The sequence below is a fragment of the Podarcis tiliguerta genome, assembly GCF_965153285.1.
Source record: "Podarcis tiliguerta genome assembly, chromosome: 18".
NCBI lineage: Eukaryota > Metazoa > Chordata > Lepidosauria > Squamata > Lacertidae > Podarcis > Podarcis tiliguerta.
The window spans coordinates 965,626-990,299 of NC_139551.1; the positions used below are offsets into that span (position 1 = coordinate 965,626).

At 53.6% G+C, this 24,674-nt stretch overlaps 2 protein-coding genes across 2 annotated transcripts; both read left to right on the forward strand.

Annotated features, from left to right (window-relative positions):
- The first annotated feature begins 1,608 nt into the window (after positions 1-1,608).
- MED26 (mediator complex subunit 26) lies at positions 1,609-10,840 on the forward strand. The gene is made up of 3 exons (XM_083421291.1): positions 1,609-2,132; positions 5,051-5,125; positions 7,903-10,840. The coding sequence occupies exons 1-3, from the start codon at positions 2,058-2,060 to the stop codon at positions 9,553-9,555; spliced, it is 1,803 nt and encodes a 600-aa protein (XP_083277417.1). The 5' UTR covers positions 1,609-2,057; the 3' UTR covers positions 9,556-10,840.
- A 2,800-nt stretch (positions 10,841-13,640) lies between these two features.
- SLC35E1 (solute carrier family 35 member E1) lies at positions 13,641-23,157 on the forward strand. The gene is made up of 6 exons (XM_083421746.1): positions 13,641-14,176; positions 15,739-15,809; positions 16,649-16,786; positions 17,907-18,032; positions 18,854-19,099; positions 20,084-23,157. Exons 1-6 carry the CDS (start codon positions 13,726-13,728, stop codon positions 20,339-20,341), a joined length of 1,290 nt encoding a protein of 429 aa, XP_083277872.1. The 5' UTR covers positions 13,641-13,725; the 3' UTR covers positions 20,342-23,157.
- The last annotated feature ends 1,517 nt before the right edge of the window (positions 23,158-24,674 follow it).

Sequence of the window (24,674 nt, forward strand, 5' to 3'; positions counted from 1 at the left end):
CTTTATATATGTTATAAGAATTTTAATATATATTCAATTTATTAATATGTTTTCAATAAATTCAGAATTCAAAAATCAATTTGGGTGGGGAATACGGTACAGAAATCTAGACTTCCAACACACCACCTAATTGTTGGCCCAGCCAAACCAGAACGTTTTTGAAAAATTTGGCCCCCTGTCCACGATTCCTCTCAGGATGTTCCCTCAGAAATATGAATCCATGATGTTGCAGGTGCATTTTAAACTTTTTGATCCAGCAGAACCGAAGCTAAAATACATGTGCCCCATTGATCAGTCATAGGTAAAAAAAGCATTCAGAAGGGGCCGTGGTGTTCCTGGGCATGTCTAAAGTTCGCCCCCCACCGCTGGCCTTGCCGCTGAGGTAAACCAAGGCAGGCCTGGCTTGGCTTTATACATATATTTTATATTATATATATATATAGTTAATGGATTAATGGAGAGGGGTTCCTGTAACTATATATATATATATAAAACTATGATTTATCACATTTAAATCTGAGGGACGGGACGAACTATTGAATATATATTGCTTTTATACATGTATTTTATATTTTTCACGTTTAAACTGAGGTAAATCTGAGGGATGAGTTTTGAATACAACAGTAATATATATATACACACACACATATATATACATATATAATATATACCCATATAGTATATATATATATATATATGTGTGTGTGTATATATATATATATATATATAAAAAACTATGTTGCATCTTTCACGTTTAAACAGGTAAATCTGAGGGATGGGATGAACTATTGAATACCTATTGCTTTTCTGCATATATTTTATATCGTTCACGTTTGTTGTTGTTGAGTCGTTTAGTTGTGTCCGACTCTTCATGACCCCATGGACCAGAGCACGCCAGGCCCTCCTGTCTTCCACTGCCTCCCGCAGTTCGGTCAAACTCATGCTGGTAGCCTCGAGAACACTGTCCAGCCATCTCGTCCTCCGTCGTCCCCTTCTCCTTGTGCCCTCCATCTTTCCCAACATCAGGGTCTTTTCCAGGGAGTCTTCTCTTCTCATGAGGTGGCCAAAGTCTTGGAGCCTCAGCTTCAGGATCTGTCCTTCCAGTGAGCACTCAGGGCTGGTTTCCTTCTGAATGGAGAGGTTTGATCTTCTTGCAGTCCATGGGACTCTCCAGAGTCTCCTCCAGCACCAGAATTCAAAAGCGTTCACGTTTAAACTGACATAAATCTGACGGACGGGCTACTGAATACATATTTCAATAGTAATATATACACACATATATACATATATAAGATATACATATATACACATATATATGTACATGTATGTGTGTGCATATATATGTATCTATCTTTCACGTTTCAACTGAGGTAAATCTGCCTTGCGGGCCCCTTCGCGCCAAACGCCTCCCTCTCTTTTTTTTCCCGCCCTTTCTCCCTTCCCCGCCGGATTGCGCATGCGTGCCCGGCCTGCCGGAGAGAGCGCGAGAGAACCGCGCCCCCGCCCCCCGCGCCTCGACGTCACAGACGCGACGTTCCTCCTCCTCCTCCTCCTCCCGCCCCCCTCCGCCGTGCGTGCGTCGGCCTGCGCGCGGCGTCACGGCGGCGTCGGGCGTGTCCCAGGGTGCACCGCGCGCGGCTGCTGGCTCTTGCCCACAGTTGAGCAGCTCGGCCTCCTCCGCCGCCGCCGCCGCCGCCGCCTGGACGGAGGAGCCCCGAGGAGGACGGGCGGCCCGGGCCGGAGACAAGAGGGGGGCGACGCCGAGGAGGAGGAGGAGGAGGAGCCCGGGCCAGGCCCAGCCCCGGCCAGGCGCCCCCGAGGAACATGCGGCTCCGGCTGCCCCGCGGCGCGGCCGGCGAGTGAGCTGAGGAGGAGGCGGCCCAGCGGCGGCGGGGCAGGAGGAGGAGGAGGAGGAAGGCCGGCGAGCCCCGCAGGAGGAGGAGGAAGAAGAGGAGGCCCGGCAGGAAGCGGGGGGAGGAGGGCGGGGGGGCTCCTCCTCCTCCCGCCGCCGCCGCCGCCAGCGCAGGGCTCGGGGTCGCCGCCTCGACGGGGGGGCAATGACAGCGGCTCCGGGACCCTCCCCGCAGCAGATCAGGGACCGGCTGCTGCAGGCCGTCGACCCCAACAGCAACGTGAGTCCGGGGAGGGAGAGGGAAGGGTTAATGGGAGGGAGAGGGTTAATTTGGGGAAGCTTGGAATGTTTAATAGGTTGCTGTGTTTTAGGGTTTTGTTGGAAGCCGCCCAGAGGGGCTGGAGGGGGGCCCAGCCAGGTGGGCAGGGTATAAATAATAAATTATATTATTATTATTATTATTATTATTGGGAAGGAGAGACAGGGGAAGGCTAATGGGAGAGACTGGGGAGAGAAGGGTTAATGTGTTTGGGGGGGGTGTAGCGTTTTTTGCACGTGGGGATGTGAAGGGGGGGGAGAAGAAGAAGTTTGTCATATATATATATATATATATATATATATCCACACACACACACACACCAGCCCATGATAATTGCTGCTGCCATCCCGGGGAGGGTCTCTCACCTGGCTTTCCTTCCTGGTTTCTGGGCTTGGGCTTTTAAAGGAAGAGTTGTTCAAAACAAAAAACCCACCCCACTCATACAATGATAAGCATGCCCTCCAAATCTGGGGTCTCCCAGCTAATAATGATGATGATAAATCGTGTTCTCACAACCTGGGGTCTCCAACTAAAAATATTGATCTTAATGTCCTCTAAATTTGGGGTCTCCAACTAATAATAACGATGCTGATAGCGTCCTCCAAATCTGGGGTCTCCCAACTGGTGTTTTGTGCCCCTGGTCACGGCCTGCTGCAAGGTGGGTTGCCGTGCAGGTCTGTGGCGAAAGCGTTGCGAAGATGCACAGTTTGGTTAAAAGCAGGCCCTGGGTGCAGAGAGGTGGAAGGGCCCTGCTGTAAGCGGGCAAGTTGCAAGAGAGGGAGGGGGTGGGTGGGGAAGGGCTCGTTGGTACGGTGGGTCACTTGCTTTGCATGCAGAAGGTCTCTGGCGAAGGCCGGGGAATTATTTCCTGGTCAGCTGCTCTGCTGCCGGTCAGTCTAGAGACCGTGCTGAGCTATAGGGGCCCAATGGCCTGACTCAGGAGGAGGTGAAGGACTGCAGCTCAGTCCTAGAATGATCTCCAGGTCGGACCCGTGAGCCCAAGGCTCTGCAGTCATCATAGGCAACGCCGAGTTGGCTGGAGCAATGGCGTGACACAGTGTGAGGCAGCAGCTTAAATGAGAGCCACGAGGTCAGGAATCTTGCTTTTATTTTTAAGGAAAGGGCCAGTGCTCAGTGGCAGGGTATCTCGCGGAAGACCGCCAGTCTCAACCACCGGCGTCTCCAGGTGCAGGTTTGGGAGACCCCTGGGGTGACCCCCTGGAGAGCTGCTGCTGCCAGTCTGTGCAGGGAGTGCCAAGCTGGGTGGACAACCTGGGCTGCATCAGTGCAAGGCGTTGCTCTGGGGCGTTGGGCTCTCCTTCAACGGGTTTCCTGCCGCCTCTGCCAGCTCCTCCTCCCTGGGCTTCTCACCTGCTAACATAATTTCCTCTTTTCTTTCTTCCCATCTCATCCTGCAAAAGTAAAAAATCTCCCTTCTGCTGCAGAAACGCCAAGTTCCGGTTTGTTGGCCCTTGGGCCTCCTTTTCCCTCTCCACCCACCCGGGTCTGCAAAGAAGGGGAGTCAGGACCACATGTATCCTCTGGGCTTGACCTTCCTCTTGCAGCTGCCCCCCCCCCAGCCCATTCCCCTGTTTTATTAGGCCAGCAGGTGCCTCCCCCCCATCTCCTTGCCTGTGGACCCGTCCTCCCGCTTCGGGCCCCAGCACATGCCAGTCTGACCAAGTAACATGTAATGCTGCACCCCCTTTCCCACACGTTCCCCCCCACCTGTCCGTGGTGGCACTTGTTCTGTGCCCTGGTTTATCGTGTTCACTTTGTGGAGTCTTGCTATCAGGGAGCACTACTTTGGGCTTGTATCCGAGGCCCTGTTTTCTGTAGGGTCGGGTAGATATGTCTCCTAATATATAAAGCGGGGGGGGGGGGGAGAGGCGTTGCGCTCGCCTGCTGGTCTTCACATCACCCCTCTGCTTGCGCCTTGACGGCTGCTGATCATTTGGAATGGGCACCACCACACTGGCCGCACTTGGCGCAGAGGGGCTTAACCCGGCCGCTCCCTCGGGATTGTGTCTTTCTGAACGACTGCACCTCTTGCACGTCCCCCCCCTCGCCCTGCAAACTTCCCCCTTCACGCTTTCTGTGCCTGCTGCCTGCGCTTTAACCCCCCCAATTCTCCTCAGATCTTTCGGGATGAAATCGTGCAAGATGCCCAGCGACGCTGTCTGTCTTTCTCTCTCTTTCTCTCTATTGCGCCTTCTGACTGGCAGTGGTCCTCCAGGGTTTTGGCCCGGGGGGGGGGGTAGTGTATTTGCAGCATCCCAGCGCTGGGATTGTTCCTTCAGGGAGCTGGGCCTTAACCCAAGCCCTTCTGCATGCAAAGCGCCTTTTGGTGCGTCTTTAGTGTGGTGACGCCTAAAAGAGCCCTGATTGAAAGGGGGAAAGTTTTTGCTCCAGGTGAACCTTCCTGGGGAGGCACCTTGGAAGCGAAGGCCATTCCTTAGGAGGCTAAGGGCCGCAGAGACCAGTTCTCATACCCGGTCGGGCTATAGCAGGAAGAGATGTTGACTTTTAGGGACTGGCAGAGTGTCTTCAGGGCCGATTTCTGCCGTTCTCGCTGTGACTTTATGATGTGTGGGGTGTCACTGGGAGCCTCTTGAGGACACCGACCCCGGCCAGTGAACGCCGCTGGTGATTGAGGCACAAGTCCAGAAGCAAGGGGGGATTGTCCTTTGGCTTCTGACTCGTTGGGTGGCTGGACTTGCCTCCCAGCAGCGGAGGGACTTGGGGCAGCCTTCAAAGTCAGCCAGATCCGTTCATTTCAGCGGGTCTACGCTGAGCTCTCCCAGCGTCACACGGCGCATGGTGTTTGGCGCACGCTCCCGCCCAAAGCCTCACGTTTAGCTCTTCTCTTTCTCTTCCAGATTCGTAACATGGTGGCAGTACTGGAAGTGATCTCCAGCCTGGAGAGGTACCCCATCACCAAAGAGGCGCTCGAGGTGGGTCGGCATTCACCTCCTGATGGAAATAGCAAAAGCCGCACAGCGCTCATTCTTATTTCTTAAAATTTGTTCTCCATTGAGGGTAAAAACAAAAAAAGAAACCGCCGAAGCGGTGTACAAAAGATAAAAGGGTGAAACCCAGAACAAAATGCGCAACCGTGCTTTAAAACGCGTAAAAGTTAAAGCGCTGAAATAGATTTAAATCATCTCAGCTTTCTGAGCATCTGAGCGGGTTTGCCTAAACAGGACCGTTTTTAGCAAGCGCTGAAAAGAGTATGGCGAAGGCGCCTGCTTGATTTCAATAGGGTGGGGTGATGCGGTATGCCTCTCTGAAAAACTGGGTTCTTTCGGACGCGGAACAGGCACCTGCAGCCGTGCCAATTCCGCCTGTCAAAGCGTTTGAGTTGGGGCCACCTGTTGGGTAAGGTGATCTCACAGCTAAACTGGTCCCAAATTCTTAAAGGGCTCTAAAATGCTAATAGCAGCACCTTGAACTTGGCCCAGTTGCAAACGGGCAACCAGAGCAGATGTCTGAGCGCAGGAGTTATACGCTGACAAGGCCTCGCTCGCGTTCAGCAATCGTGCTGCAGCATCCTGGACCAACTGCAGCTTCTGGGTCAAGTGCAAGGGAAAACCCCTCAGAGGGCACATCGCAGTAACCCAGCCTTGAAGCAGCTTAGGGAAGTGACCTTGGGTAAGCACAAGGCTTATGGTCTGCAGGAGCTCCCGCCTGGCCTTGCTAGCAAACCCCAAAACTGTAGTTGCCGTGACCTTTGCTGGTTTGGCTTCTGTCTGAAGGGTCGGCTGGTGGAAGACCTGCTTTCTCCCACCCACGCACCCCTCAAAAAAACACTGCTTTGACCATTTTGCAGCTTTAAGCAAGTATGATGGGGCGCCATATCCCGTGACAGCGGACTTGTATGGGCTGCGCCTTCTCCGCTGCCCTGGTCTTCCTCACACAGCTCTGCAATTCTGTGGCATCCCCCTCCCCAGAACTGTGGGAGGTGAACAGCTGACTCAGCCTTGTGGACTGGGATGGGGCTCCCTGTGAGGGTTGGCCGCTTGCCTGAACATGATTCAGCCCACCTGCCTCCTCCAAATGGGGGAATTCCGTGGAAGCGTCCCCAGCGCTCCCTGTGCCAGCATCGGCCGGAGATACGGAGACTGATTTCCACAGCCGCCTCGCGTTGCTGCGATCCTTAGCCGCTCTGGTCATTTCTGCAAATGCCAGGTGGCTTGCAATTCTCTTTCCAAGCCTCGCAGGCTTGCAATTGTCTCAGTCTTGAGAGGCCTGTTCTGTGCAGGTAGCTGAGGAGACATGCAAACTGGCAGGAGGGTTTTCCGGAGACCTTACCCGCTGCCCTGATTTGGTGGGTTTGATTCAGTTGGCTGAAATATTTAGCAGGACAAAGCTGAGAGTTTGTCTTGTTCGTTCTATGAGCTGACGTCCCCACACTGCCCAAATGAACTGAAATGTTTGTTTCAGCAAAAAGACACTTGGTGTGTTGATATTGCAGTCAAACTGAAAGCTTTGTTTCTATTATTATTATTATTATTATTATTATTATTATTATTATTTATTATGTAGTACAGTCGTACCTTGGTTTGTGAACTTGGAAGTGAGTGTTCCGTTTTGAGAACGCTTTTGGAACCCGGACGTCAGACGCAGCTTCCGATTGGCTGCGGGAGCTTCCTCTTGCAGCCAATCGGAAGCTGCGCTTTGGTTTCCAAACGTTTCGGAAGCCGAGCAAACTTCCGGAACAGTTTCCGTTTGACTTCCAAGGTACGACTGTATTAACGTCGTGTTTTAAGACAACAGGTCTTTCCTTTACACTGCGTAGATTTTGAAAAGTGGAAGTGCTGAAAGCTTTTAATTCTAGCATGGCTGTATAAATAATCTGTGGGAAGACGTGGCAGCAAATTGGATCCCGACTTATAATTGGTTCCAGTTGTCCATTTCTCCTTGTGTCGCATCCATTCATTAGGTTATAGAGTAATTTTCTCAACTGAGGTGCTCCTTAGAATTGTGGTGGGGGAGGAATCCACAGGGAAAATAAGGCAGCAGCTAATTTCTGTGCATATCAACACACTTGTGCAACCATTGATCCTTCTTGGTAGTGCGCCTCCCCGCTCACAGAGCAGCGGTTTTCAACCAGGGTGCTGTGGCACCCAGGGGTGCCTCGATTTATGGTCAGGGGTGCCATGGGCAACACTGGCCTCTGTCCCTCTTTCACTCCTCGGATGCCCTCTTTGCCCTGAGGAGAGGAGGCAGAGGGAACGCTCCCCAAGGGAGGGTGATGGAAAAGGGTGAGGCTGCCAGCTCTGCAGGCAAGAGGTGACATAACTGGGCTACTGAGCCCCACAAAGGTGCCGCAAAAAGAATGTCGTTGCTCAAGGAGCCGTGGACTCAAAAAGGTTGAAAACCTCTGTCATAGGGTGCTGTGTGTCCGTGTGTGTCACAGGTACCCACCCACTCAGACCCCAAATTCCTCTTATTGGAGAGAGACCTTCCTGGGCCGGCAGAATCTGCCTCCTGCTGCTTTTGACAGGTTCACGGGAGCCTTTGCCCGCCTGGCACCTCCCTTGTGTTTTGAACTACGCCTCCCATAAGCCCCAGTTCCATTCGGCCACACCAGCTGGGGACGATGGGACCTGTAGTCCGAAACACCGGGCTGCTGAAGGTGGGGCGATGCGGTATGCAGATATCTTGCAAAGTAACATTCCCTCCCCACTTTTCTCTCTTGTTCCTTTCCCCCCCAAAAAAAACTCCACAGGAGACGAGGCTGGGGAAACTCATCAACGACGTGAGGAAGAAAACCGAGAATGTGGAACTGGCCAAGCGGGCGAAGAAGCTGCTGCGGAACTGGCAGAAGCTGATCGAGCCGGGGGCGCCCAGCGAGGGGGCCGCCCGGGGCCCGCCCAACCCGCCGGGGTCGGCCAATGGCGGCGGGGCCCACAACTGCCGGGTGGAGACCCCTCCGGCAGGGGTCGGGCCGAAGCCGGCGCAAGATGCGAAGGTCCGGAACGACGTCCAGAAGCTGAACTCCCCGAAGCAGTTGGCGGAGAAGCCGGCGGCAAGGAAGAGGCGGGGGGAGCCACGCGATGGCCTGGCGGGGGCGCCTCTCCTGCCTCTGCCGAAGGCCTCCAAGGCCTGCTTCGAAGTGTTACAGAACTCCTCGCCGCCCCCCACGAACGGGATCGGGGGCGGCAGCCCCGACAGCTTCCCCAGCCCGCCGGACGCCGGCCTGCCTGCCGAGCTGGTCGAGGGAGACAAGCTCAGCAAGATCCCCATCAACGCTGTGCGCCCCCACACCAGCTCCCCGGGTCTCTTCAAGCCCTCGGCTTCGTCGCTGCTGAAGGTGGCGCTGCTGGTCCAGCAGGAGAAGGAGGAGGCGTCTGCAGCCGGACAGCCCAAGAGCCCCCGCTGCTCCTCCTTCAGCCCCAGGCACGTCCGGGCGGAAACGTTTTCCCGACAGCACACCACCTACTCCCCCAAGGGCTCACCGCCTGCCCCTTCCCCAACGAGGCCGCCGCCCGCCCCGGACGCTCCCGCCGGGGCTCCCTTGTCGCCCCCTGCCCTGGTGCAGCCGGCGCTGGAGAAGCGGCTGGAGGCCCATTCACAGGCGGGGCTGGAGACGCCCCTGCACGGCCTCCAGGAGGTGCCGGCGGGCCGGCTGGCGGTGGGGCCCCCTCTGAGCAGCGGGGCGGAGCCCTTGCTGGCGGGCTTCTCGCCGGACGCGGGCCGGGCGGACAGCGACGGCGCCGCCTCGGGGTCGGACAGCAAGAAGAAGAAGAAGTACCGGCCCAAGGACTACGTGGTCAACCTGGACGGGCAGGCGCTGGAAGGGGGGGTCAAGCCGGTGCGGTTAAAAAAGGAGCGGCGGCTGACCTTTGACCCCATGACGGGCGAGATCAAGCCCCTGGCGCAGAGGGACTCCTTGCCGGTGCCGGCGGCCCACCCGCCCGCTCTCCCCGAGCAGCAGCACAGGACAGGCACAGGGGAAGCCGGCGAGCCCAAGCCCCCCCTGCAGAGCCCCTTTGAGCAGACCAACTGGAAGGAGCTGTCCCGGAACGAGATCATCCAGTCCTATTTGAACCGGCAGAGCAGCTTGCTCTCCTCTTCCGGGGTACAGACTCCGGGCGCTCACTACTTCATGTCCGAGTACCTGAAGCAGGAGGAGAGCACCCGCCGGGACGCCCGCAAGACCCACGTCCTGGCGCCCCACAGCAAGCCCACGGACTTGCCCGGGGTGACCCGGGAGGTGACCCGGGGCGACCTCGACCGGATTTGCGGCCATCACTGGCCGGGCGTGAATGGTTGCTACGACACACAGGGTAACTGGTATGATTGGACGCAGGGAATATCCCTCGACCCACACGGGGACGACGGGCGCCTCAACGTCCTGCCTTACGTCTGCCTGGACTGAGCGCCAGGGTGCTTCCGACGCAAGGGGCAGTTCGGTGCGAGCAGGCGGGTGTGGCGGCAACGGCTGCCCACCCCTCCGCCCCCTGTTGTGCTGAAAAAAAGGCTCATCCAGCGAGAGAAAGAGGGAGGGAGGGTGAGAGAGAGAGAGAGAGAGCTGGACCCCGGCAGTTCCTTCTTCCCTAGGTTTATTTCTAATTATTCTTTTTATTTTGTGAAGTGCTGCTACCAGTCTACTAACAAAATTGCAAAGCGGGAGGAGGCGCAGAACAGAGGTTTGATTTAAACGGCGGCAACGGCAAGAGTTCCAAACTCTTTAGCCAGCCAGCTCTGAAAAAAAAACACAAAAAGAAAAAAAAGTGTTAGGGTTTTTATTTTATTTTCGTTTCGAAAGGTGAAGGTTCTTTCCAGCGATTGGCGGGTGCCGAAATCCGAGGGCAGGCAGGAGGCGGGGAGAGGAATGGCGGGTAGCAGGAGGTTTTAACCAAGAGTAGCCGTAGCCTATTTATTTTTGTCCCAATTTTGTTTTCTGTTTGTTTTCTTTCTTGGAAAGGGAGTAAGGAGAATAGTAACAGCAGTGAGATGGTTTGAGATGAAACTGTGCAAAAATCCTGTGGTCAGTAGTTCTTCCTGGCGTCGCATCTGTCTCCAGAAAAAGGCGTGTGGCTTGCGGCGAGGGGTGCCAGTCTGCCAGGGTAGGCAGGAGGGAGTGCCCACCTTCAGGTTAGCATTCCACAAATATCCCTTCCTTCCTTCTTTCTTGGTGGGTTCTAATCAGATTTTTGGCTTCAGCCTAAGAAACGCTGCACCCACTACCCTTTGCCAGCCTGAGTGTGTCTTCCCGCAATTCTTTCTGCACATTTTTTAGGGAGAGGCAAGGGAGGGGGAAGAGCCCTCTCTCCTCCGTTGCCCCCCCATGTTAAAAAAGAAAGGCAAAATCTGAACCGTACAGAGGGTGCTACTTTTGTCCTGTGAAAGGAGGGGAGAGATTGGGGAAGCCTGTTCTGCAATGCTGGAAAATACACTTGTTACCATTCCTTTTTAGATAATTTGTTTGCCTTACGGAGATCCATCACAAAAATTATAATAATAAAAAAAAAAAAGATGGGGAGAAGAAGAAAAAGAAGAAGCGCGACTTGCAAAAAGCGAAACAGAGCCTTAGTGAATGTACAGTACCTATCCTAGACTTCTGCGTTCCCGGGACGCAGAAGGGAGCAACTTTGCTATTGGTCCTTTAAGTGGACACGTTGTGATATACATGTGGAAATAAAACAAAAATTTGCACAAAAGCACGGGCTGTCGTTTTTGGAAAAAAAGGGAAGTTCCCGGAAAGTTGGCCGACTTGAGTAAGGCAGCTTCCTGTAGCTGGAGGACTTGAGTCTCCAGCTGATTCTGGACTGCAGTTCCCATCATCCCTGACCGCCAGTCCTGGGAGTTGTAGTATTCCCACAACCCAGGTGCAGTGTGTGCTTGCTCTCTAGCTGTCACCGGCCTGCTGCTTCCATCAGCCCTGTCTGCTGGGAGTTGTAGCCTAAAGTGCCTGGCGAGGGCAGCACAGAGAAACCCAGGAGGTGTGCGTTTCTCACAGCGCAGCGTCAGTGGCCTACAGCTCCCACCCTCTCTTACTGGCTGGGGGTGCCGGGAATGTAGTCCAATAACCTCCAGAGAGGGGGACCATGTCAAGTACCTACAATCTATAGAACTGGGATGGGTCGAAGGCTGTGGCCCTTTTGATGTCGGTCCAGGAACGTAATCCCTTCCGGCTGGAAGAGATGGGAGCCCCAAAGGTTAACATCCAGAAGGTCACACGCTTCGCCTACCCACTTCCCTTGCTATGTGTCTGCTTTTAGAAATACAGTGGTGCCTTGGAAGCCGGACTGAATCTGTTCTGGAAGTCCATTCGACTTCCGAAAACGTTTGGGAATCAAGTCGCGGCTTCCGATTGCCTGCAGCAAGCCAGAATCCATGTCGGACGTTCCAAAGAACGTTCAGAAACCGGAACAATCACTTCCGGTTTTCAATCGTCCGGGAGCCGAAACATTCGACTCCCAAGGTGTTTGAAAACCAAGGTACGACATCTTCTTTGAGCAAGTTAGTGAATACGGGACGTGTGCAAATTTGTTTTTGGACTTCAGTGCCAAAGGAACCGATTTTTTTTTATTATTATTAAAAATTTTCTTTTAATCAAAAGGGGTTTGCAATTAACACGGCACCTGGTTTCCAAGTAAGTGATTTATTTATTTTTAATGCAAGTGCACCTCACCACCTCCAAGTTTTGTTTGGGGTGGGGTGGGGGGACATGCTTTGCTTGGGACCAGTTTTTGGGCACATATCCAGCAACTGAAGCTTCACACCCCCCCCCCCTCATTTTTACCTCCCCAGCAGATTAAGTTTTCCTCTGTCAAACTTCTGCATATTCTCAGTTGTTAAAACCACTGCACCCCAGAGCAAGGAAAGAAAAGAGAGGAGAGCCCCCGCCCCTCTTTTTCACCACTGGGGGGGCCTTTACCCTGCATTGTGGTGGTACCCAGTTCAGGTAGCAGAATCAAGAAGTGCCAGTTGGTATATTTTTGCCCCTTGTAGTCTCTGGCTAATTTTAATTGAACACTGCATGGTTTGATTCCATTTTGGGGGGGGGGGTCTTTGCACTGCAATGAAGAATGTGTATGGTCCAAAAAACAGCTGGAGAAACAAAGTGGACAGTCCCAGGGCTTACGTCGTGAACTAGACTGAGGCCTGCGGATATAGTAGTGTATTCACATAATATAATAAGAATAATGCTTGTCTAAGGAGACGGGACTAATAAAGATAAATGTAAGTTGTATATATCAAAATATTGAAAATGCTGAAATAATAATAATACTCTCCCAGGGAAATGGGACTAATACAGATAAATGTAAGTCGTATATCTTCTTTGGTGATCGTTCGTAGCTGAGGGAGATTGTCTCCACCCCCGTCATCCATGCCAGATACAGAGATCCAGCTCCGAGGGCCTTCTGGCGGTTCCCTCCCTGTGAGAAGCGAGTTTACAGGGAACCAGGCAGAGGGCCTTCTCGGTGGTGGCACCCTCTCCCATCAGATGTCAAGGAAATAAACAACTCTCTGACTTTTAGAAGGAATCTGAAGGCAGCCCTGTTTAGGGACATTTTTAATGTTTGGTGCTTTGTCGTGTTTTGAATATTCTGTTGGGAGCCGCCCAGAGTGGCTGGGGAAACCCAGCCAGATGGGCGGGGTATAAATAATAGGTACATAGGACCCTTGTACCTACGGGCCCGCCTCTCCTGGTATGCCCCGTGGAGGACCTTAAGGTCCACAAATGAAAACATCTTGGAGGTCATGGGCCTCGAGGAGGTTAGACTGGCCTCGACCAGAGCCAGGGCCTTTTCTGCCTTGGCCCCAGTCAGGTGGAACGCCCTGTCGCAAGAGACCAGGGCCCTGCAGGACTTGACATCTTTTTGCAGGGCCTGCAAGACAGAGCTGTTCCGCCTGGCCTTTGGTTTGGACTCAGTCTGACCCTTATGTTTCCCTCCCCTTACGGTTTTGATCTATGGGCTACTTGTAAAATGAGGCTGCATTTTAATCTGTATTTTAAATTGGTCTTTTTTTCTTTTTTTCTTATTATGTTTCTACTTGTAGTTTTACTGGTGTTAGCTGCCCTGCCGGGGAGGGCGGGGTATAAATAAAAATCTTCATCATCATCATCATTATTATTATTATTATTATTATTATTATCATCATTATTAAAATGTTGAAAATGCATAAACAAATAATACTGATAATAATAATAAATAAATTTATTATTTATTTCTATTATACTGCTAAGAATCCTCGCCCAGGGAGACAGGACTAATAAAGATTAAATGTAGGTTATATATCTCAAAATATTGAAAATGCATAAAATAATAATAGCAGGAAGAGGAAATAATGGCTTTCAGGGAATCCCAGGCCCCGCCCTCTCTTTCCCTGGCTCCGCCCCTTTGTGGGCGCGGCCTCTGACGCAACAACGCCCCTCCTCTGTCCCCGCCCCCTTGTAGGCGTGGCCCTCCGCCTCTTCCGGCCGCTTGTCCCCGCTCGGCTCCCGTCGCCACGTCCGCTTCCGCCGCCGGGCGGAAGTGACGCGGCGGAGCGCGCCGGGGAGCGAGCGGCGGCCGCAAGGGGCCGGATCCGGCTCAGGATGGCGTCGTCTTCGTCGCCGCTGCTGCCTCCGCCGGCCCTGCTCCCGGCTTCCTCGCCGCCCCTCCCTCCCGGCGCGTCCCCGCCGCCCCCGGGCGCGCCCCCGCCGCCCCGCCCCCGAGGAGGAGGAGCAGGCCCGCCGCCGGGGGTCTTCCGCGTGCCCGCGCTGTGCCTGGCCTGGTACGCGCTGAGCGCGGGGGGCAACGTGGTGAACAAGGTGCTGCTGGGCGCCTTCCCGCGGCCCGTCACCGTCTCCCTCTGCCACGTGCTGGGCCTGGTGGCGCTGCTGCCCCCGCTGCTGCGCGCCTGGCGCGTGCCCGCCGCCAGCCCCGCCCAGCTGCCCCCGCGCGCGTACCCGAGACTCATCCTCCCGCTCGCCTTCGGGAAGTACCTGGCCTCCGTCTCCGCCCACGTCTCCCTCTGGAGGGTGCCCGTCTCCTACGCCCACACCGGTACGGCGGCGGGGCTCCGGGGCATGAGCAGAGGGCGGAGGAAGGGTGGGGGGGTCTCTTCCCTGCTGCTGGGAATGGGCAGAGTGCCTGGAACTAAAGAAGTTGATAAGCTAGAGTGGCAGATTGGGGAGGGCACCCCCATGATCATCTAGTCCAGCTCTATAAAGGGGGCAGGTCCTCTGCTCCTGGGAATGTGCAGAGTGCCTGGAAAGAAAGAAAGAAAGAAGTTGGTCCTAGAATGGCAGATGTGGGAGGGCACCCACACGATCATCTAGTCCAGCCCTACAAAGGGGGCATGCCCTCATGTCCTATTGTTCCTGGGTATGTGCAGAGTGCCTGGAACTAAAGAAGTTGATGCTAGAGTGGCAGATTGGGGAGAGCGCCCCCATGATCATCTAGTCCAGCTCTATAAAGGGGGTAGGTCCTCTGCTCCTGTGAATGTACAGAGTGCCTTGGAAAGAAAGACGTTGGTCGTAGAATGGCAGATTTGGGAGGGCACCCCCATGATCATCTAGTCCAGCCCTATAAAGGGGGCAGGCCCTCCGTGCCCTATTGTTCCTGGGTATGTGCAGAGTGCCTGGAAATAAAGAAGTTGATGCTAGAATTGCAGATATGGGAGGGCACCCACACGATCATCTAGTCCAGCCCTATAAAGGGAGCAGGCCCTCCGTGTCCTATTGTTCCTGGGTATGTGCAGAGTGCCTGGAAATAAAGAAGTTGATAAGCTAGAGTGGCAGATTGGGGAGGGCACCCCCATGATCATCTAGTCCAGCTCTATAAAGGGGGCAGGTCCTCTGCTCCTGGGAATGTGCAGAGTGCCTGGAAAGAAAGAAAGAAAGAAGTTGGTCCTAGAATGGCAGATATGGGAGGGCACCCCCACGATCATCTAGTCCAGCCCTACAAAGGGGGCAGGCCCTCCACATCCTGCTGCTCCTGGGAATGTGCAGAGTTCTCCTAGAAAGAAAAGTTGACCCTGGAATGGCAGATCTGGGGCTTCCAACGCCACCAGCCCATGACGGGGCCTTCTTGGTGCCAGCCGCATTGAAATAATTGGTTTTGAGGGTGTTTCGTGTTGTAATTTCTTTTTCTGGGGAAAGAAAAAACATTCTCCTGTTAACCACAGTAATAAATAGTGGGTCACATCTAGCATTTGTCAAGCTCTTGAGTATTTTATTTATTAAACCTGTTGGACACGACCACATTATGCCCATTAACCTCACTGTGTTTGCTCTGGGGTGGGATACAACCCAAGTAAGGGGCTGGAATATTGGGGGGCTTCCTGCCTGTTTTGGTTTTGGGGTCCCTTGTGAGACTGAGGACTCACGCTGTGTAGTCCTTCTCCCTCGTGTTTCCCATAGGCTTCTGTCCCCCTCTGCATGCAGAAGTCCCGGGTTCAACCCTAGCCCCCATCTCCAGCTGGGGCTGGCAGAGATTCCTGCCTGAGAACCTGCACAGCCATGGCTGCTAGTTGGTGTAGACAGTCCTGAGCTTGTTGGGCCTACAGCTCCCTGCGTTCCTCTTCTAGCTTCTCTTCTGCCTCTCTAACCTCCTTCTCCTTTCAGTCAAAGCGACCATGCCTATCTGGGTGGTGCTGCTGTCGAGAATCATCATGAAGGAGAAGCAGACAACCAAGGTAAGAGGGAGGAGGAGGGAGGAGGAACGGTGGGCGAGACGCCGCCCTTCTTTCTGGGGACAAACTCCCTGGACCTGAATGGGGTCACTGTGCCCCTGAAGGACCAGGTGCGCAGCCTGGGGGTCATTTCAGACTCACGGCTGTCCATGGAGGCACAGGTCAGTTCTGCCTCCAGGGCGGTTGTCTAACTTGCCAGAGTGGTTCGTATTCTGGTTATCTCCCACTTGGGACTGCTCAAATGCGCTCTACCGGGGGGGGGGGGGGGGTCCCTTTGAAGGTGACTCAGAAACTACCAAGTGATCTAGAAGGCACCTCCCAGATTGGTGACTGGGTGCAGCCGCTGGGACCATATTACTCCAGTCCTGAAAAATTGACATTGGCTCCCAGTACGTTTCTGAGCACAATTCAAAGTGTTGGTGGTGACCTTTAAAGCCCTAAATGGCCCAGTATCCCTGAAGGAGCGTCTCCACCCCGGACACCGGGGTACTCCTCCCGAGGGCCTTCTGGCGGTTCCCTCCCTGCGAGAAGTGAGGTTGCAGGGAACCAGGCGGAGGGCCTTCTCGGTGGTGGCGCCCGCCCTGTGGAAATCCCTCCCATCGGATGTCAAGGAGAGAAAGAACTACCTGACTTTTAGACGACATCTGAAGGCAGCCCTGTATCAGGAAGTTTTAAATGTTTGATGTTTCATCGTCTTTTTAATATTCTGTTGGGAGCCGCCCAGAGTGGCTGGGGAAACCAAGTCAGGTGGGCAGGGTACAACAAACAAGTTATTATTATTATTATCTTTGGGATGGTGATTTTAAGGTGCTTCTTTCCCCTCCTTCCCCCCCCCCCCCCAGGTGTACTTATCCCTCATCCCCATCATCGGGGGCGTCCTTCTGGCCACGGTCACAGAGCTGTCCTTCGACACATGGGGGCTCATCAGTGCCCTGGCTGCCACGCTCTGTTTCTCCCTCCAGAACATTTTCTCCAAAAAGGTACCGTCCACGTTGCCTCTCGCGTTCTGCTCGGCAGGGACAGCTGCGCCACCGGCTTCAGGGACAGAATCTGGAATGGGTGCCTTGGGCCTGGGAATCTTTTGCCAGCCCGAAACCAGCCCCTGCCCATTCCGGCTAAATCGCACTGGTGCTTGGGGCGCAGAAGAACCAGTGGTGTCCTGGTGGCGGTGGTGATTTGTGGAAGATAATAGGCACCGTAACCTAGAGTCTAGAGCGTTACCATCCTTGCGCCCCTCCATTTTTGAGCCAGTAAGATCCGAGATGCCCCTAATACAGCGGGCCTTAGTTGTCGAACGTTTATTGGAAATCGAACGGTCTTCCGGAACGGATTGCGTTGGATGCCTGACTCCGTTATTCCTAGGAGAAATGCCCCTGCTCCTTTGGGGGGAAATGATCTGTTAGAACATGTTCGTTACAAGCCATCTCCCACAATTGCCCCATCTCCCTTTTCCCAGTGAAAGCGAGTGAGGCAGCGCTCTGTGTGGAGACCGGCCTCTTTTTCCCTGTAGGTGGGTCAGACCTCACCTGGAGTACTGTGTCCAGTTCTGGGCACCACAGTTCAAGAAGGACACTGACAAACTGGAACGTGTCCAGAGGAGGGCAACCAAAATGGTCAAAGGTCTGGAAACGATGCCTTATGAGGAACGGCTAAGGGAGCCGGGCATGTTTAGCCTGGAGAAGAGGAGGTTAAGGGGTGATATGATAGCCATGTTCAAATATATAAAAGGATGTCACATAGAGGAAGGAGAAAGGTTGTTTTCTGCTGCTCCAGAGAAGCGGACACGGAGCAATGGATCCAAACTACAAGAAAGAAGATTCCACCTCAACATTAGGAAGAACTTCCTGACAGTAAGAGCTGTTCGAGAGTGGAATTTGCTGCCAAGGAGTGTGGTGGAGTCTCCTTCTTTGGAGGTCTTCAAGCAGAGGCTTGACAACCATATGTCAGGAGTGCTCTGATGGCGTTTCCTGCTTGGCAGGGGGTTGGACTCGATGGCCCTTGTGGTCTCTCCCAACTCTATGATTCTATGATTCTATGCTGAGCAGGAGGGGGAAGCAAGTCGAAAGCGCCTGTCCCTGATCGCTTTCTCTGTCCTTGCAGGTGCTGAGAGACTCCAGGATCCACCACCTGCGCTTGCTGAACATTCTGGGCTGCCACGCGGTCTTCTTCATGATCCCCACCTGGGTCCTGGTCGACCTCTCCGCCTTCCTGGTCGAGAATGACTTGGTGAGTTCCTGGGGCGGGGAGCTCCCTTCCCTTCCTCTCCGTGGGGCTCCCTTGGAAGGTGACCCGGAAACCACAACCAATCCAGAATGCGGCAGCCAGACTGGGGACTGGGAGTGGAGACCGTATAACACCCGTCCTGAAAGACCCACATTGGCTCCCAGGACGTTTCCAAGCACAATTCAAAGGGTTGGTGCTGACCTTGAAAGCCCTAAATGGCCTCAAAGGCCCAGTAGACCCGAAGGAGCGTCTCCACCCCGGACACCGGGGTCCATCTCCCGAGGGCCTTCTGGCGGTTCTCTCCCTGCGAAAAGTGAGGGTGCAGGGAACCAGGCAGAGGGCCTTCTTGGTAGTGGCTCCCGCCTATCAGATGTCAAGGAAATAAACAACTATCTGACTTTTTGGTGACATTTGAAGGCAGCCTTGTTGAGGGAAGTTTTTGATGCCTGATGTTCTATTGTGCTTTTAATATTCTGTGGGAAGCCGCCCAGAGTGGCTGGGGAAGCCCAGCCGGATAGGCACGGTATAAGTACAGTAGTACCTCGTTTTGCAACTGGGATCCATTCCGGAGCCCCAGTCGCTGGCAAACCCCAGGACACTGGACAAAGCATTGCGCATGCATGAGCGGCGAACCCAGAAGTAACCCGTTCCGGTTTGCCACGGACGTCCGACGGAATGGGCGCTCGACGGGGCGGAGGTGCCACTGTAATAAATTATTACTATTGTTTTTATTATTTCTACCGGAGTCTCGACAGCCCCCGGGAGTGACCGAGGGGCTGGCGGGGAAACTCCCCGCTGTCCCTTGAACCCTGCCTCCCTTGCAGAGCTCGATGGCCCATTGGCCGTGGACCCTGCTCCTGCTCACCATCAGCGGCTTCTGCAACTTCGCCCAGAACGTCATCGCCTTCAGCATCCTCAACCTCATCAGCCCCCTGAGCTACTCGGTCGCCAACGCCACCAAGAGGATCACGGTCATCAGCGTCTCTCTGCTCATGCTCAGAAACCCCGTGACCTCCACCAACGTCCTGGGAATGATGACCGCCATCCTGGGAGTCTTCTTGTACAACAAGGTAGGCCTCGGCGGAGGGCCAAACAGGTGGGGAAGGCAGCACTCCCTGCTCGCGATTCCCCAGTATACTGTCTCCGACAGTGGAGGGAGGGAGAGCATTGCCTTCGTAGCCCATTGCCGTCTGTGACCTTCGCTGTCCATTCATCCCCCTTATTCTTGTTTTTATTTTGATTGTGTATGTCACATTTTTGTGTTCGCCGTTCTCTTTGTTAATACAGTGGTGCCTCGCAAGACGAAAAGAATCCGTTCCGCCAGTCTCTTCGTCTAGCGGTTTTTTCGTCTTGCGAAGCAACCCTATTAGCGGTTTAGCAGATTAGCGCTATTAGCGGTTTAGCGGCTATTAAAGGTTTAAGGGATTAGCGGATTAGCTGCTAAAAGCCTATTAGCAGCTTAAGGTAAAGGTAAAGGTACCTCTGCCCGTATGGGCCAGTCTTGATAGACTCTAGGGTTGTGTGCCCATCTCACTCAAAGAGGCCAAGGGCCAGCACTGTCCGAAGACACTTCCGGGTCACGTGGCCAGCGTGACATCGCTGCTCTGGTGAGCCAGAGCCGCACACGGAAACGCCGTTTACCTTCCCGCTAGTAAGCGGTCCCTATTTATCTACTTGCACCCGGGAGTGCTTTCGAACTGCTAGGTTGGCAGGCGCTGGGACCGAACGATGGGAGCACACCCCGCCGCGGGGATTTGAACCGCCGACCTTTCGATCGGCAAGCCCTAGGCACTGAGGCAAAAAAAATCGCAAGAATTGCAAGACATTTTCGTCTTGCGAAGCAAGCCCATAGGGAAATTCGTCCTGTGAAGTGCTATAAAAAACGGAAAACCCTTTCGTCTAGCGGGTTTTCCGTCTTGCGAGGCATTCGTCTTGCGGGGCACCACTGTATATAGAATATATATTAATATAGAGGGTTGGGCTGGATGACCTGTGGGGGAAACCTCCCTGTTCTCCGAAAGGGAGCCTGACGTGAAGCGCTTTTCTCCCCGCAGACCAAATACGACGCCAACCAGGAGAGGAAGAAGCAGCTGCTGCCCGTCACGACGGGAGACCTCCCCGGCGGCCTGGAGCGCCACAGGAGCCCCCCGGAGAAGAGCCAGAACGGACTTTCCTCCTTCCTGCACCACCACGGAGGGGACTTCCAGTACGGCAACCGGGGAGGGGGAGGCAGCGGCGCCTTGGCCGACCACTTCCAGTACAGCCGGCAGAACTACCCCGCGATGTACAGCTCCAGCCGCTACGACATCTAGCGAGAGGCTGGGTCCCGGCCGGCAGAACCCGGGACTCTCTGAGGACGGAGAAGGGTCCTCAAGCACTTGGGAGTGTACGTTTGTGGGCCGGGACTCCTCGTGAGCAGGAGGAGAGGAGGACCGTGTGTGCACTTGGAACGGAGGAGGAGGAGGAGGAGGGCAGCTGCATGCTGATCAACTTTCTGCCCAGGGACACGGGTGCGGATTGCGGCTGAGCCCCCCCGAGCCCAGCCTGGGCCTCTGCGGTTGTCCCTGAACCCACTGGGGGCAGCAGAAAGGTGGCCAGTATTCTATTTTTCCTTTCCCCCCGTACGGATTTTTGTTTTGTTTTCATTTGGGTTGCACTCTACCTTTTTTATTGTTTCGGTTGCTTTGTCTTGCAGCCGTGCCGGCCTTTGCCAACCTGGTGCCCTCGGGGCGCTCCGGACACCCGTCAGCACCCGCAAAGCCCCCTGCGAGGCTCCGGGTCGGCTGAGGCCGAGCTCTGCTGCTCATTTCAAAGTGCAATTTGCAAGAAGCGTCTTTCTCTCCTCCCTGCGGAGGAGCAGGCTGCTTCTTGTATCCCGCAGCCGTTGTGAGGTTTTGTTTGTGTGTGTGTGTGTGTGTGTGTGCAGTCGAGTTTGTAGCCGCCTTCTGCTCCGGCTTGTGGACCGTCGCAAAGAGATACGGAGAGAGAGCGGCCATCTGTTTTAAAATAATAATCATGTTCCGTCAAGCGACGTGTGACAAATTTAGAGATGCGCTTCTTAAATATTCCCTCTCTTTGCTCACGCCCCGATCCTGTTTTTTAAATCATGAGGTCTAGGAACGCTTTCATGACGCCCCTGCCTGCAGCAAAACTGCTCATTTACGAAAGGGCTCTTCTTTGGGGTTGCAAAACTACATTTCACCCCTTAAAAATGAATGGATTTGCCAGGCCTGTTAACTCTGTCTGCGAAGTAGCACTGGGCAACAGGGAAGATTCACAGCCAGTTTGTTTCTTCCTCCCCGGCCTTCAAAGGCGGTCCAAAGCGGAAGGGGCCGTTAAGACTTCCAACCCGGAAACCCCTTTTAAAATAAATCCGTGCGTAATTCTCCCATTCGCACCTTCGCTGTCCGACACAGACCCCTCCTCTGCCTTCTCCTGCGTCCTGGAGCTGTTTCTCCCATCGGGGCTTTGTCTGAAATGAGTAGGTCTCTTCGTCTGAGTTTTGTAATCATGTTTCTGCCTTGGCCAAAGGGAAAAGAGGAGGGGGGAAGCTTTGGAGACCCCGGGACAGGAGGTCTCAAGAGACCGGCCCTCTTCTTCGGCCTTGGATACAAGCAGGGGAACAGCTTCACGCCTGCCCTCTCTGCTTTGCTTTCTGATACGTACACACCCAATGAAAGCAGCTTGGAGAGGTGGGGAGCAGCTGCTCTTCGAGGCAGCGGGGGGTCCCGATATGGGCAAATTTTGTGCCTTTCCCCACAGATAACAGTCTCTCATCTGGTGGCTTTCTTCCCCTCTCTCAGCGATGGCGAGATCCCTTCTTGGGAGAGCAGGACACCAGAAACGGTGCCGAGCTTTTCCCATTCAGAGCTCGCCTCTCCCCAAGGCGAGCAACTCTTCAAGAACGGCTTGCCCGCCCCAGTTGCCCCCCCAAGTCTCCCCTAGCCCCAGACCCAGCTGTCAAAGCCCACTGCCCCGTCCGGAACGGCAGGGTTTTCCCAGCCCTGCGGCAGTTCCGGTTCTTTTGCCGCCCCTTGGCCCGTTTGCCAGGGAGCGGCGTGTTTGCGTGTTGAGTGTGTTATATCTATAAGGGGAGGGAAGGCGGGAGCGCTTGAGTCCTTGTGTGTATATATATATATTCCGCCCGGATGTTGCCGTTTTATTTGGTTTGGAGCGTGAAACCTCTGCCCCTTCTCCGAAGAAGCAAAACCACCGCCCGGGATGAAGGGCCTTGCTCAGAGAAGAATCGTCAGTAATCTGCTTTTCAAAATCTCCGTGTCGACAGAGCGTCGTATTTTATTTTATTTTTGCAAAATTAACCGAAGTTTGATTCCCCTCTCTTACTTCCATTCCCTGCCGACCTGGCTGCGAAATGCAACACTTACCTTGCGGCCAGTTGGAGGTGTGGCCTGTGGTCCTTTCATGGCCAAAGCCCCCCAGTGGTCTCAGGTGGCCTGGGAGAAAGCGATGGGCGAGGTGTAATGGGGTGTGTGGAGGCTGTCAGGTCCAGGACTTGGCCTGGGGGGCGGGCGGGATTCCCTCTTGTCTAAAATCAGCATCTTCAGGAGGGAATTGGCAGAGCAGTTTATTAGTTGCCTCTGCCCGCAAAATGAATACTCCAATCCGTCTCCTGCCTCTCCAGAGGCAACCTGGTGCCTTGCAGCTGTTTTCCAAACTGACTACAACTCCCATCATCCGTAGCTAGCAGGACCAGTGGTCAGGGACGATGGGAGTTGTAGTCCAACCACAGCCGGGGACCGACCCAAGTTTGAGAAACTCCGGACCGGAGCCTCGATCATTTGTAAATTATGCGGGCGATTTCCGGAGGGAAGTTTCTTAATCGATAGGTGCAGGTGTACATGTTTTTAGCAACAGCGTTCCCTCCTGGCTCTAAGTACGATGAACTTCTTACAAGTTTGTTTCTTCTGGTGTACAGGAACCGTGCTTTGTCTTTTTCTTTTTTAAGCCCCTGCAAACTTAAAAAAGAAAAGAAAGAAAAGTTAATGGTTTTCTTTTTTAAGCTTGCAAACTTAAAAAAAAAAAGTTAAAATGGAAAAAAGGGTGTGTTGTAATTATGCTTTTAAAATATCAAAAATGTAAATAAACCCGAATTCTGCAAGAATCGAAACTTTCCCGTATGGAGTCTTCTTGGCTACGCCTATGGTCCAAACATCTGCATGGGAGACCAGGGCCGGATTTAGGTTTGATGTGGCCCTCAGCTCCTGAAGGTCATGGGGCCCTTTCTATGTCCAGCTGTCCTGTGTCAACAACAAATTGTCGCTCTTTTTTGTGTTGAATATATGCTATATCGTAATATATGGCCCTAACAGGTATCTAAACCCATTTGCACATAACTAAATAGGAGATTACACAACACAAAACACTCTGGCTGTATGTAGGTTTTATTTTATTCGTTTTTTATATTTTGGGAATGTACATCCAGGGGTTTTTCCCCCTTTAAAATATTTGGGGGGGCCCAAGATAGTGGGGCCCTAAGCTATAGCTTGTTTAAAAAGGTAAAGGGACCCCTGACCATTAGGTCCAGTCACAGACGACTCTGGGGTTGCAGTGCTCATCTCACTTTATTAGCCAAGGGAGCCGGCGTACAGCTTCCGGGTCATATGGCCAGCATGACTAAGCCGCTTCTGGTGAACCAGAGCAGCGCACGGAAATGCCATTTACCTTCCCACCAGAGCGGTACCTATTTATCTACTTGCACTTTGACGTGCTTTCGAACTGCTAGGTTGGCAGGAGCAGGGACCGAGCAACAGGAGCTCACCCCGTGGTGGGGATTCGAACTCCGACCTTCTGATGGGCAAGTCCTAGGCTCTGCGGTTTAACCCACAGCGCCACCCGCGTCCCCCTTGTTTAGCTTATACGTAAATCCAACACTGGCATAGATAGATAGATAGATAGATAGATAGATAGATAGATAGATGAAAGAAAAAAAGAAAGAAAAGTATGTGTTTGTGTGTGTTTAGTCGTTCAGTCGTGTCCGCCTCTTGGTGACCCCCTGGACCAGAGCACACCAGGCCCTCCTGTCTTCCACTGCCTCCCACAGTTTGGTCAAACTCATGTTGGTAGCTTCAAGAACACTGTGCCACCATCTCGTCCTCCGTCGTCCCCTTCTCCTTGTGCCCTCCATCTTTCCCAGCATCAGGGTCTTTTCCAGGGAGTCTTCTCTTCTCATGAGGTGGCCGAAGTATTGGAGCCTCAGCTTCAGGATCTGTCCTTCCAGTGAGCACTCAGGGCTGATTTCCTTCAGAATGGATAAGTTTGATCTTCTTGCAGTCCATGGGAATCTCCAGAGTCTCCTCCAGCACCAGAATTCAAAAGCATCCATTCTTCGGCGATCAGCCTTCTTTACGGTCCAGCTCTCACTTCCATACATCACTACTGGGAAAACCAGAGCTTGAACTATACGGACCTTTGTTGGCAAGGTGATGTCTCTGCTTTTTAAGATGCTGTCTAGGTTTGTCATTGCTTTCCTCCCAAGCAGCATTTGGAAATGTCCTTCCAGCTTGTTTTTCCCCCTTTAATCTAATTCCTAAACCCGGCCGGGCATCCCTGCCTCTATATAACCTCCGCCGCGCTCTCCTCGCAGCCTTATGAATGAGGCGCCGCTTCCTTATGAATGGAATTTCC